This window comes from Trichechus manatus, unplaced genomic scaffold (genome assembly GCF_000243295.1).
Source record: "Trichechus manatus latirostris isolate Lorelei unplaced genomic scaffold, TriManLat1.0 scaffold00177, whole genome shotgun sequence".
Lineage (NCBI taxonomy): Eukaryota > Metazoa > Chordata > Mammalia > Sirenia > Trichechidae > Trichechus > Trichechus manatus.
In genome coordinates, this window is record NW_004444113.1 from 1,186,520 (window position 1) to 1,199,032 (window position 12,513).

The 12,513-nt window shown below is 48.8% G+C and overlaps 1 protein-coding gene across 1 annotated transcript in view; it reads left to right on the forward strand.

Annotated features, from left to right (window-relative positions):
* The window catches only part of HUNK (hormonally up-regulated Neu-associated kinase), a 154,583-nt gene that overhangs the window by 107,661 nt on the left and 34,409 nt on the right, over window positions 1–12,513 (forward strand). Inside the window, exon 8 of the mRNA XM_012558612.1 lies at window positions 5,709–5,844. Coding sequence (XP_012414066.1) covers window positions 5,709–5,844 — 136 coding nt within the window. The remainder of the gene's footprint in view (window positions 1–5,708; window positions 5,845–12,513) is intronic.

Below are 12,513 nucleotides of genomic sequence, written 5' to 3' on the forward strand. Positions count from 1 at the left end.
CAGCAGCTGACCTCCAAACCCAGAAGCATTCCACGTGCTGCACGAACACAAAGTGTCCCATGGCTTCATGAGCTTCCTGCGGCCCGTTCCCTTGGCACAGCCTCAGTGTGCCCACGCAGCCAGTCCAGACATTGAGAAGCTGACGACTCATGGAGGACAGCAAGCTTTGGGTGGGAGGAACGTACACCCTGTGTTGTGTTGATCGTGCTGGTGGGACAGACCACGTGGCTCATGGAGACTGTCCAGGCCTGGGTGGAGAGCCTGAGCGTGAGCTTTCAGGAGAGCAGGACCCAGTGAGGGGGGGCGAGGGGGGCAGTGGTGTGGTCAGGTGCCATCCAGTTGATTTTCAACTCAGCAACCCCAGGTGACAGAGTAGAACTGTCCCCATAGGTTTCCTAGGCTGTAATCTTTACAAGGGCAGATTGCCGGGTCTTTCTCCCTTGGAGTCTCTGGGTGGGTTCAAACTACCAACCTTTCGGTTAGCAGCCGAGCACTTAACCGTTGCACCACCGTGGGGAAGTAGATGAGGGGAGCTATTCTCATCCCTTTTGTTTGTGAGACAGGGATTTTCAAGACCCCACTTCCTATCTCAAAGACCTCTTAGAATGTGTTCCAAGTCCTTTTTGGAGAGTAATGCAATGTTTGCAACGCCCAAAGAAATAAAATTTGTCAGTAGAGATTTGAACCGAAATTACTTGTGCCCATCAGCAGTTTGTGAAGATGCCGAGCGCTCAAGTATGAAAATAGAACAAAAACGCACATCCAGTTTGTTCTTAGCTGTTCTGTTACTTTGAAAAACCCTGCCAGGGCCTCTGAGGGTAGGTGACAGAGACATCTCAGAAATATCATTTGCTCAGCAGGCTCTCCCTCCCCCCACCCTTGTGTTTATTAAGCCCCATCTTTGTCCTTTGACTAATGTGTCCCGGTTGAGCATCCATGACGTCAAAGACCACCCAGTGCTGGGGGGATTGAGGGAAGGGAGATAAAGTTTCCAAAAAGAGGAACCTCTTTTTTCTTGAAATCTGTTTCCTTTTGCACACCACTGAAGACCATATGGAAAGTTCTACTTGGAGACGTGGGTATAAGACTTAGAGTGTTAGATGCGCTCCAGGACTGGCGTCTACACAGCTGCCCGCTGTAGACTGAATTGTGTCCCCCAAGTTATGCTGACATTCTAACTCCTGCGACGGTGAATGTGACCTTGTTGGGGGGAATAGGGTTTTTCTTTGCAGATCTCATCAGTTAAGAAAGTGACACTGAAGTCAAGTGTATCCTAAACCGCATCCTTTATGAACTGGTGTTTTAAAAGAGAAGGGCAGACACAGAGACAGTCACAGACAGGAGGAAGATGCCACCTGAAGACACGGCTTTAAGCCAAGGAATGCCAAGAGATGCCTGGAGCTGCAGAAGCTGAAGGAGATACATACAGAAGGATCTTCCACTAGAGCCTTCGCAGGAAGCTTGGACGCCTAACCTTCAGAACTGTGTGCCTTAGGATTCTCTAGAAAAACAGAACAACTGAGATAACATGTATATTATGTATATATATATATATATACACACACACACACACAACACACATTCATAGAGAGATTTACTTCAGGGGGTTGGTGCACGCTGTTGTGGGGGCTGGCAAGTCCAAAATCCACAGCTCAGGCTGAAGGCTGGAGACCCCTCCAGGCTGTGTGCTGTGATCCACAGGTCAGGCGAAGGCTGGAGACCCCTGCAGGCTGTGTCCCATGATCCACAAGTCAGGTCGAAGGCTGGAGAGCCCTGCAGGCTGTGTCCCATGATCCACAGGTCAGGTCGAAGGCTGGAGAGCCCTGCAGGCTGTGTCCTGTGATCCGCAGGTCAGGTCGAAGGCGGAGACAGACGCCTGCAGGCTGTGTCCCGTGATCTGCAGGTTAGGTCAAAGGCTGGAGACCCCTGCAGGCTGTGTCCCATGATCCGTAGGTCAGGCAGCAGGTAGAATGCAGAGATAAGAGAGGGGGCAATTCTGCCAAAACACCCATTTATAATTTGGAAGCAGACCACACCCTAAGACACTCCCCTGTTAACTGATTGATTGGTCACGCTGCATTTGATTGCATCATTAGGTCACGTTGTTGTTAGGTGCCATTGAGTCGGTTCTGATTCATAGCAACTGTATGTACAACAGAACGAAACACTGTCTGGTCTTGTGCCATCCTCACAATCCAGGCACGACGTCCTCCTCCAGGGACTGGTCATTCCTGATAACATGTCCGAAATACATGAGATGAAGTCTTGCCACCCTCACTTCTAAGGAGCATTCTGGCTGTAGCTCTTCCAGGACAGATTTCTGAATTCTTCTGGCAGTCCATGGTATAGTCAGTACTCTTCACCAACACTACAACTGAAAGGTGTCAGTTCTTCTTCTGTCTTCCTTATTCGTTGTCTGGCTTTCACATGCATATGAGGCAGTTGAAAACACCATGACTTCGGTCAGGCACACCTTAGCTCTCAAAGTGACATCCTTGCTTTTTTTTTTTTTTTTCCATCTTTGCTTTTTAACACTTGGAGGAGGTCTTTCAGTTAGGTTACATTATGGCAGAGCAACTAGGCTAGTGTTTGGCCAAACCACTGGGAGCCATAGCGAAGCCAAGATGACAAATAAAATTAACCATCGCGTTGTGAGAAAATAAACTTGTGTTCTTTAAAGCCACCGCCTTGTGGTATTTTGGGACAGCAGCCCGAGGAAGCTAAGGGGCCACCCTGGAGGAGGTGCCTGCTGGCAGGAGGAGCAAGGGCCCTTTCTCTTGGGTTGATTCCAGCATCACAACTGGCACCTCCTTGGATGGCAGCATTTCTACCCTGCAAAATATGGGTAACAGAAAAGACCCTGCATTCTTTAAAGAACAACATTAAAATGACAGCTGAAGTCTATGAGAAAGGGAGAATTTTGATGACCTTCCCTCACAAGGTTAGATTATCTTAGAAAAGCTGAAAAATAGTTTTAGAGAGAAGGATAGAAAAGTTTGGGGACCAGGAGAATTAAGATTAATTTTCCCAGGATTTATTGTTTGGTATGTTGGAAGTCAGATATCATGCACAATGCTGAGTAAAAGAACATTTCTGATATTGTGAAGGCATCGTGACAGTGCTCCATCAAATAAGGAATGTGGAATGAAGAAATACCGCTTTATGGCCTCAGAGCTCTAGCAAGACAGATTGTCTTCATTTTGAAGTAATCCACGGCATTCTTTGTCTGTATGTGTGCTTGTGTGTTCTCATGCTGAGCAATTTCACAGCCTGTGATCTTTGCTCATGTTATAAACATAATTTTTCTATGTCGTGCAGTTGTCTTCATTGTTATAATCTGTTATGGATTGAATTGTGTCCCCCAAAAAGTTATATTGAGGTCCTAACCCTGTACCTGTAAATATGATCCTATTTGGAAACGGGGTTGTTTTGTGATGTTAATGAGGTCATTATCGGAGTAGGTTGAGTCCTAAGCCTAATCCCTTCAGAGAGGAGTCTTATAAAAAAGAGCAGAATAGACACAGAGACACACGGGGGGCGGGGAGAAGACGTCATGTGGAGACAGAAACACGCGGCTGATGCATCTCAAGCCCAGGAACACGCGGCTGATGCATCTCAAGCCCAGGAACACGCGGCTGATGCATCTCAAGCCCAGGAACACGCGGCTGATGCATCTCAAGCCCAGGAACGCCAAGGATTGCTGGCAGCCACTGGAAGATGGCACCTGCCCCAAGCCATGACATTTTCAATCACCTCACGTGCATGTAAAAGCTGGACAATGAATAAGGAAGACCGAAGAAGAATGGACGCCTTTGAATTATGGTGTTGGCGAAGAATATTGAGTATACCATGGACTGCCAGAAGAAGGAACAAATCTGTTTTGGAAAAAGTACAGGCAGAATGCTCCTTGGAAGGGAGGATGGAGAGACTTTGTCTTATGTACTTTGGACATGTTATCAGGAGGGATCAGTCCCTGGAGAAGGACATCACGCTTGGTAAGATAGCGGGTCAGTGAAAAAGAGGAAGACCCTCAACGAGATGGACTGACACAGTGGCTGCAACAGCGGGCTCAAGCATAACAACGATTGTGAGGATGGCGCAGGACCGGGCAGTGTTTCGTTCTGTTGTACACGGGGTCGCTGTGAGTCGCAACTGACTCAAGGGCACCTAAGAAAAACAACCAACTAGAGGGTGAAGTAGACAAGGAGGCCCTTCCCCTGCGGCCAAGCCCTAAATTCGGTATTCTGGCCTCCTGAACTGTGAGGAGGTAAATTCTATTCTTTAAAGGCACCCACTTGTGGTATTTTTTTCTTACGGCAACTTAATCTTAAAAGGTGCAGCTGTTCTCCTCGGAAATGAACACAGCTTCCTGTCCCCAGTGCTTGGACAGACAACACGAGCTTAGAAAAGGTTTGCGTAATGAAAGGAGAACCAGGGCATTTGAAAGACTGCCTTGCTGGGGGTGGGAGGAGACGGGGTTGTAGGGTTTTCATAATTCCATGAACTGTACCTTGTTTCCTTTCCTTGCGCCCCATGCTCAGCATATCCGATGTGATTCAGTGAACCTCGTGGGGCGGAAGAATCAGAGCACGCTTCATTACATGCCTCTCACCCTGGCAGTCCCCTCGTTTAAAGGGACAGCAGGAAAGGAGGGAGGGGTCCATCAGGTGGTGGGTTTACAGTGCGGCACTTGCTGGAACTTTGTACACGAGCTAGAATTTTAAAACTTGAGTCACTCACTATCCAGAGTTGACTTAACACTTTAATAAAAACGTGCAGCTCTCTGGCGTCATGGGGGCCTGGTTTGCTCAGCTAAGTGGGCGTGAGCCTCAGTCTTGGTGCTCCATCATCAGTCTCCAGAGTTTGGGGAAAAAAGTGGGATGCCTCCAAGATGGCTTTAAAAGAAAATACCCCAGAGCAGGCCCTCCCAGGCCCCTTGAGACTCTGCTTATCACACAGTCAAGGCCAAGTTGTTGGCTGCTGTTGAGCCAGCCCCCTGGGTCATGGTAACCCCGCGCACAACAGAGTAAACGCTGCCCGGTCCTCATTGAGGGTCTAACTCAGAGCGCCTCTTACCCTTCTGGAGCCCTGGTGGTGCAGTGGTTGAGAGCTCAGCTGCTAACCAAAAGGTCGGCAGTTGGAATCCACCAGCCTGTCCTTGGAAACCCTATGGGGCAGTTCTGCTCTGTCCTGTAGGGTCGCTATGAGTCAGAATCGACTTGAGGCCGATGGGTTGGGTTGCGTTTGGATTTTCACCTTCTGGTTGCTTTCTGAGTGCAAACCCTGCCTTGAGTGTAAACACTTTTCTGTTGTAGTTTCACCGTTCAGGCCTGTAACTAGAACACCATTTCTTGGCTGACCTCTGACCAAGACAAGACTGCAGGTCGCATGGAGAAGCGCGGGCGCCCAGAGGCCTGAGGCGGTTTTTGCTTTGCCACCTAGGAGTGTTTACCTTAAGCAAGTGTCTTTGGACCTCAGGCACCTCTTTTTTTTTTTAAGGAGCGAGAAAGAAATGGGATTCAAAACATTTCACCTGCCTGGAGGGCAGTGGGGCTAGATCCAGGCTCAGTGAGTTATTGAATCAAAGCTTTGTCCAAAGACCCAGAGAACAGATTGCCCAGCAGCGACTGGGGTGGGCGTGGAGGGGCTGGCAGGTGGTCTGTGTCCAGCTGGTGACGTGGGTGTGCCTTTGCTGATTGTCCTTCCAGGAGCCATCTCCTTCCTGCGCTCCCTCCTGGAACCAGATCCCGTGAAGAGGCCGAATATTCAGCAGGCACTGGCCAATCGCTGGCTCAACGAGAGTTACGCGGGCAAAGTGCCGTGTCCCGTCACCTACCCCAACAGGTAACCCACTGCACAGAGCGACTCCTCCCGCGGGGTGGGGCCCACTCCACGAACCCTGGGTGTTACTGGGCAGGAGGCTGCACGTGAGTCAGTTCACTCTTTGCTGTTTTCCCCCCTCGCCCCTGCACACCCACAGACAAGCCCCTGTCCGTCCACGCGGGGCAGCAGAGGCTGGGCTGTCCCGTGTGGTTGTGTTACTCTGCTCCGCGTACCGCACCGCAGAGGGACAGGCCTGCTCCCCAGAGGCCCCATCCTCTTCCTTCCTTTTTGTTTTTTTAATAATATTTTATTGTGTTTTTGGTGAAAGTTTACACAGGAAATCAGGTTCCGATTGAACAATTTCTGCACAAATTGTTCAGTGACATTCGGTTCCATTTTTCACTCTGTGTCAGCATTCTCGTCACTTCTGTCCTGGTTGTTCTGTTTGCAGTAACCTAGTTCCCTGCCCCCTCACCTTCTCGGCTTTGGTGACAGTGTTTGCTGACCGTTTAGTCACGTACAGACTTCAGAGGAGTGTCGTCCTCACGAGTGATATGCATTCTCTGAGCCAGTCTGTTAGTTAGCTAACAGGGGACCTCGGGGTAGTTTCAGTTCCAGGTTTAAAGAGCACCTCAGGGTGATGGTCTTGGGCAGTCTTCTTGTCTCACGCAGTTCAGTAAGTCTGGACTTTTTAACGATTTGAGTTCTGTTCCACATTTTTCTCCCGTTCTGTGGGACACCTCTTTCTAACTCATACGAAGGTGCAATATAGGCCAGCTGGGGTCCTAGTGTATGTGTGTCTGTGAGTGTGTGTCTGTGAGTGTGAATGTGTGTCCGTGTGTGTCCGTGTGTCTTCGTGAATTTGTGTCTGTGTGTGTGCGTGTGTGTGTGTGTGTGCATGTGAGGCTGTGTTTGTGCCTGTGTGTGTGTGAGGATGTATATGTCCGTGTGTGTATGTGAGGGTGTTTGTGCCTGTGCGTGTGTGTATGTGTGTGTGTGTGTGTGTGAGATCCACCAGCACCCTCCTGCCAGAAACAGGCAGAGTCTGGTAGAATTGCTCCCCTCCACTTTCAGACACCCCCTTGGCCTTTCTGCCACTCTGTCCTTGTTTATTTCTGCAAAATGTCCTGCCTTAAATGTTGGGGGTGGGAAGAAAAGGTAGTAGATGAAGTCGTTTGGGTTAGGCCCTGGGTCCCTGTGGACTCCCTGCGAAGGCTTTGCCTCATCCATTTCCACGAGAAGGAATCTTTACAGAAGCCTCACAGACAGGAATCCACACCATGAAACGCTCCCCCACACATCGTGGTGAGCCCACTTCTCCAGGCTGGGATGCTGACGACAGGTTTGGAAAACAACCCAAGAACACACTCCTGTGTGATTTTTTCTACTCATTTGACACGTTGCTAACCAATCGCAGGGAGGGACTGCGGTAGTGGTTCGGTGGTAGAATGCTCACCCTCACACGTGAGACCCAGGTGCGATCCCCAGCCGATGCACCTCGTCTGCAGCCGCCACCTGTCTGTTAGTGGAGGCTTGCGTGTTGCTAGGATGCTGAACAGGTTTCAGTGGAACTTCCAGACTAAGATGGAATCGGAAGGAAGGCCTGGCAGTCTACTTCTGACAATCAGCCAGTGAAAACTCTATGGATCACAACAGTCTAATCCATAACTGATCATGGGGATGGAGCAGAGCCTGTTGTGCGTGAGGTTGCCATGAGCCAGAGCCCACTCAATGGCAGCTGACACCAAGCCTTGGTTACTGTAGAGCAAACCTGTAGGCAACATGGGTCAGATATCCTTCCAGGACTGGGACCCCCTTGCATCCTTCTTCCTTCGTCTGTGAGTGCCCTGCTCCTTTGACCAAGCATGGTTGAGGACAAGAGAAGCACTCACCAAGGGCACAGGATGGAGGGCTGAAAGGGAAGTTCTAGGAACATCCACCAAGCCTCATGCGAGCCCCAGCACTGAGCACCCCAGGCGAGGTGGGCAGGCAGTCTTTTGTCTTAGGGAGGGAGTTCTAGAGGAACATAGGGAGCTTGGGTGGACATTCCTGGGGTCTTCATCCACACTACTGGACCATACGCTTGCTATAGAGTAGGTGGGGCCATTGGGTTGCCGTGTAGAATTCTAGCATTTGGCTCACAGGAGGTAATTTAAACAAAATCTAGATTGCTCAGGTTACCAAGGGAACCTGGAAATAGATTGCTGTTTTCCAACACCAGCTCGATTTGGGCCGGTATCTGAAACAGGCACCAAAAATATTACCCCAGTGTGAGCTGGAAGGTGAAGCTGAAGGGCCATGCCTCATTATAGCTGCTCAAAATAGAGAGCAGTGCACAGGTACCTCCTGTGACAGGAGGGCGCATCGTGGCAGCTAGATGAGTCACTAAGCTAGTGTAATCACCGTCTAAATGAGCATAATCAAGCCACTCAAGGCAGCAGCGACTGAAGGAGGTGGAGCTGGGATTAGAAATACGGTGCCCCCCTCCGTGTCGGCTGCATCTTCATTCACAAGACAGCATGACGTGGCATCTCATTTCGTAACTTCTCTGCAAGTTGTAGACAGGCTTTTGTAGACAAAAACTTTTAAATCCAGGCGTTGCATACTGGTGCAATGGGTTGAACTATGTCCTTACAAAAGATACGTTGACGTTCCAACCTCCAGTATCTGTGAATGAGACCTTGTTTGGAAATAGGGTCTTTGAAGATGTTATCAGTTAAGATGAGGTCATACTGGAGTAGGGTGGATCCTAATCTGAAAAGAGTGGTGTCCTCGTGAAAGAGGAGAGATGGATACAGAGGGCAGGCAGCCAGGTGAAGACAGGCAGAGATTGGAGTGATGCATCTCCAAGGCAAGGAACGCCAAGGACTGCTGGCAGCCACTGGAAGCTGGGAAGACGCAAGGAAGGATCCTCCTCGGGAGCCTTCATAGAGCACGTGGCCCTGCCAACACCTTGGTTTCAGACTTCCAGACGCTAGAACTGAGACAATAAATTCCTGTTGTTTTAAGCTGCCTAGTTTGTGGTACTTTGTTAACAGCAGCCCTACCAAACTTAATACAACTGGTTTTGCCAGATCGGTAAATTTTTGCATTTGGGCTTGGTCAGAAGCATGAGGTTGGACATGTTACTAGTTAGGTGGTGTCGTGGATTGAATTGTGTCCCCCTGAAATGTGTGTCAACTTGGCTAGGCCGCGATTACCAATGTTGTGTGATTGCCCAGCATTTTGTCATCTGATGCGATTTTACTATGTGTTGTAAATCCTACTTCTATGATGTTAATGAAGTAGGATTAGGGGCAGTTATGTTGAAGAGGCAGGACTCAATCTACAAGATTAGGTTGTATCTTGAGTCGATCTCTTTTGAAATAGAGTGAAGTGAGCAGTGAGACAGAGGGACCTCCTACCACCAAGAATGAAGAACCAGGAGCAGAGCATGTCCTTTGGACTCAGGGTCCCTGTGCTGAGAAGCTCCTAGACCAGGGGAAGGTTGATGACAAGGACCTTCCCTCAGAGCCAACAGAAAGAGAAAGCCCTCCCCCTGGAGCTGGTGCCCTAAATTTAGACTTCTAGCCTCCTAGACCGTGAGAGAATAAATTTCTGTTTGTGAAAGCCACCCACTTGTGGTATTTCTGTTATAGCAGCACTAGATGACTAAGACAAGTGGATTGTCAAGATGGTTAAGATCTTGTGTACTGAAGAAAACAGGAGCTCAATGCCTTTTGTTTCTGAAAGACCTGTCAATCACTTTATACCAGAGGCAAGTCAATGTTCGGTTTATAAGTAATCATATCTGAACTGTCAGGGAGGGCACATGGTATTTACCATCTTTATTTTGAAAAACGCCTATCTTTAAGGCAAAAAAAAAATGGACTTTTGGTAAATAATGTGCTGGTTTCACCAGCACATAGATCAAGGAGTGAGAACATGTGCACTAACGAGCATAATCAAAAGTAAGGGGCACAGTACAGGGGAAGTCAGTGCAGCTGGACCAAAGCCAAAGCTAAGAAGTTTCCTGGACACATCCAAACACTTTGAGGGACAGAGCAGCTGGGGCTGGGGCCTGGGGATCATAGTTTCGGGGGACATCTAGGTCACTTGGCATAACAAAGGTTATTAAGAGAATGTTCTACATCCCACTTGGGTGAGTGGCGCCTGGAGTCTAAAAGCTTGCGAGCTGCCATCTAAGATTCATCAATTGGTCCCATCCCACTTGGAGCAAAGGAGAATGAAGAAAACCAAAGACACAAGGAAATATTAGCGCAGCGGACTAAAGGACCACGTGAGCCAGAGTCTCCACAGCCTGAGACTAGAAGAACTAGATTGTGCTCGGCTACCACCAATGACCGCCCTGACAGGGAACACAACAGAGAGTCCCGGACAGAGCAGGAGAAAAATGTAGAAAAGAACTCAAATTCACGTAAAAAGACCAGACTTAATGGTCTGACAAAGACCTGTGGAACCCCTGAAAATATGGCCCTTAGACACACTGTTAACCCAGAACTAAAACCATTCCTGAAGCCCACTCCTGGGACAAAGATTAGACAGGCCTATAAAAGAAAAAATAATACACGTGAAGAATGTGCCTCTTAGTCCAATCAGATGCACGAGACCGAATGGGCAGCTCCTGGCTAAAAGCAGGGACGAGAAGGCAGGAAGGGACAGGAACTGGACGAGCAGATACAGGGAACTTGGGGTGGCAAGCGGGAGTGTGCTGTCACATTGTGGGGATTGCACCTAATGTCACAAAACAATATGTGTATAAATTTTTGTATGAGAAATTAACTTGAGCTGTAAACTTTCACCTAAAGCACAATTAAAAAAAAAAAAACTTTGAAAAAATAATGTAAAAATAAATAAATAAAAAATAACTTAAAAAAATAAGAGGTAAGGGACACAGTGGGCACATCCCACCGTCGTTGCTACCTGTCCCATCAGTGGCTGCAAGTACAGGAGTTCACACGCCTCCCTGCACTTGAGGCCAGCCGGCCCCAAACCTGGGGTTTTCCTCTAGCCCCCTCAGTAATGCAGAAATCTAGGAGTTCAGGCAACACCCGTACTTCTGACTTGCTGGCTTCCCCTTCCTCTGTGGGGTCGATAACATCCTGCAATGACTTACAGAATTCACAGAGCAGCATGCATACTTGTTGGGTGCCGTTGAGTCGATTCCAACTCATAGCAACCCCCTGTGATGGAGTAGAACTACCCTATAGGGTTTTCTTGGCTGTAATCTTTATGGAAGCAGATTGCCAAGTTTTTCTCCTGTGGAGCCGCTAGTGGGTTCACACCGCCAACCCTTTGGTTAGCAGCTGAGCACTTAACCGTTAGAGCCACCAGGGCTCCTTGGTATGTATACCAAGGTATAACTACCTAGCCCTGGTGGTGCAGTGGTTAAGCAGGTTGGCTGCTAACCGAAAGGTCGGTGGTTCAAACCACCAGCTACTCTGTGGGAGAAGGATGTGGTGGTGTGCTTCTGTAAATATTACAGTCTTGGAAACCCTATGGGGCAGTTCTACTCTGTCCTTCAGGGTCGATATGAGTCGGAATTGACTCGACGGCAAGCGGCTTAAGGGCTCGTTAAAATTTTGTTGGGTGTGTTGACAGGATAGTGGTTCTGTAGGAGATGTGTATAGTTTTTGAAGATGCATACTAAAGTGCTTAGGAGTAAGGTGTCATGGTGATTATGATTGAAATCACGTCAGCACAAAAAAAAAATGGGTGAAGCAAGTGTGGCAAAGTGTTAGACAGAGACAGACAGCGGCCACCGAGGCGACTCGGACTTAGGGACGGAAGGGAGCATTGCCTGGCCCTGTGTCACCCTCACTGTTGCCAGCACGTTGGAGTCCAGCGTTGCGGCTCCGATGCCAGTCTGTCTCGCTGAGGATCTCCCTCGCCTGCATCGGCCCTCGTCACCAAACACAGGGTCCTCTTCTTCTAATTGACCCCTCCTGATGACGTGTCCATAGCAGACGAGTCAGACAATGGTTTCTTGTGATCCACAGGGCTTTCACTGGCTGATTTTCAGAAGCAGATCACCAGAGCTTTCTTCCTAGTCTGACTTGGTCTAGAAGTTCCACTGAAATCTGTTCCCTGTGGGTGACCCTGCTGGTATTTGAAATACCGTGGCATAGCTTCCAGCATCACGGCAACATGCAAACCACCACAGTCCAACGGACTGACAGACGGTGGTGGCGGCAAAGCGTTAACAATTGCTAAATCCAGGTGATAGGTATAAACCCTCTGCCGTCAAGTCACTTTCTAACTCAGAGCCACTCTATAGGACAGAGTAGAACTACCCCGTAGGTTCCCAAGGCTGAAATCTTTACAAGAGCAGACTGCCACATCTTTCTCCCATGGAGCCACTGATGGTTTTGAACCACTGACCTTTTGGTTAACAGCTGAGTGCTTTAACCACTGCATCACCAGAGCCCCACTTGACAGGTATACATGAAGTAATTATACTATTTCCCTTCACTTTTCTGTGTAGTTTTTCATAATAAAAAGTCAAATGAATGGATAGATGTGGATGGGTGAGTGGGTGGGTGAGTGGATGGATGGGTGAGTGGATGGGTGGATGGATGGAAAGATGGTGGATGGATGGATGGATGATGGATACATGAATGTGGACAGATGATGGATGGGTGGATAGATGGAATGAGTAGATGGATGGATGGATTAAATGGGTGGGTGGGT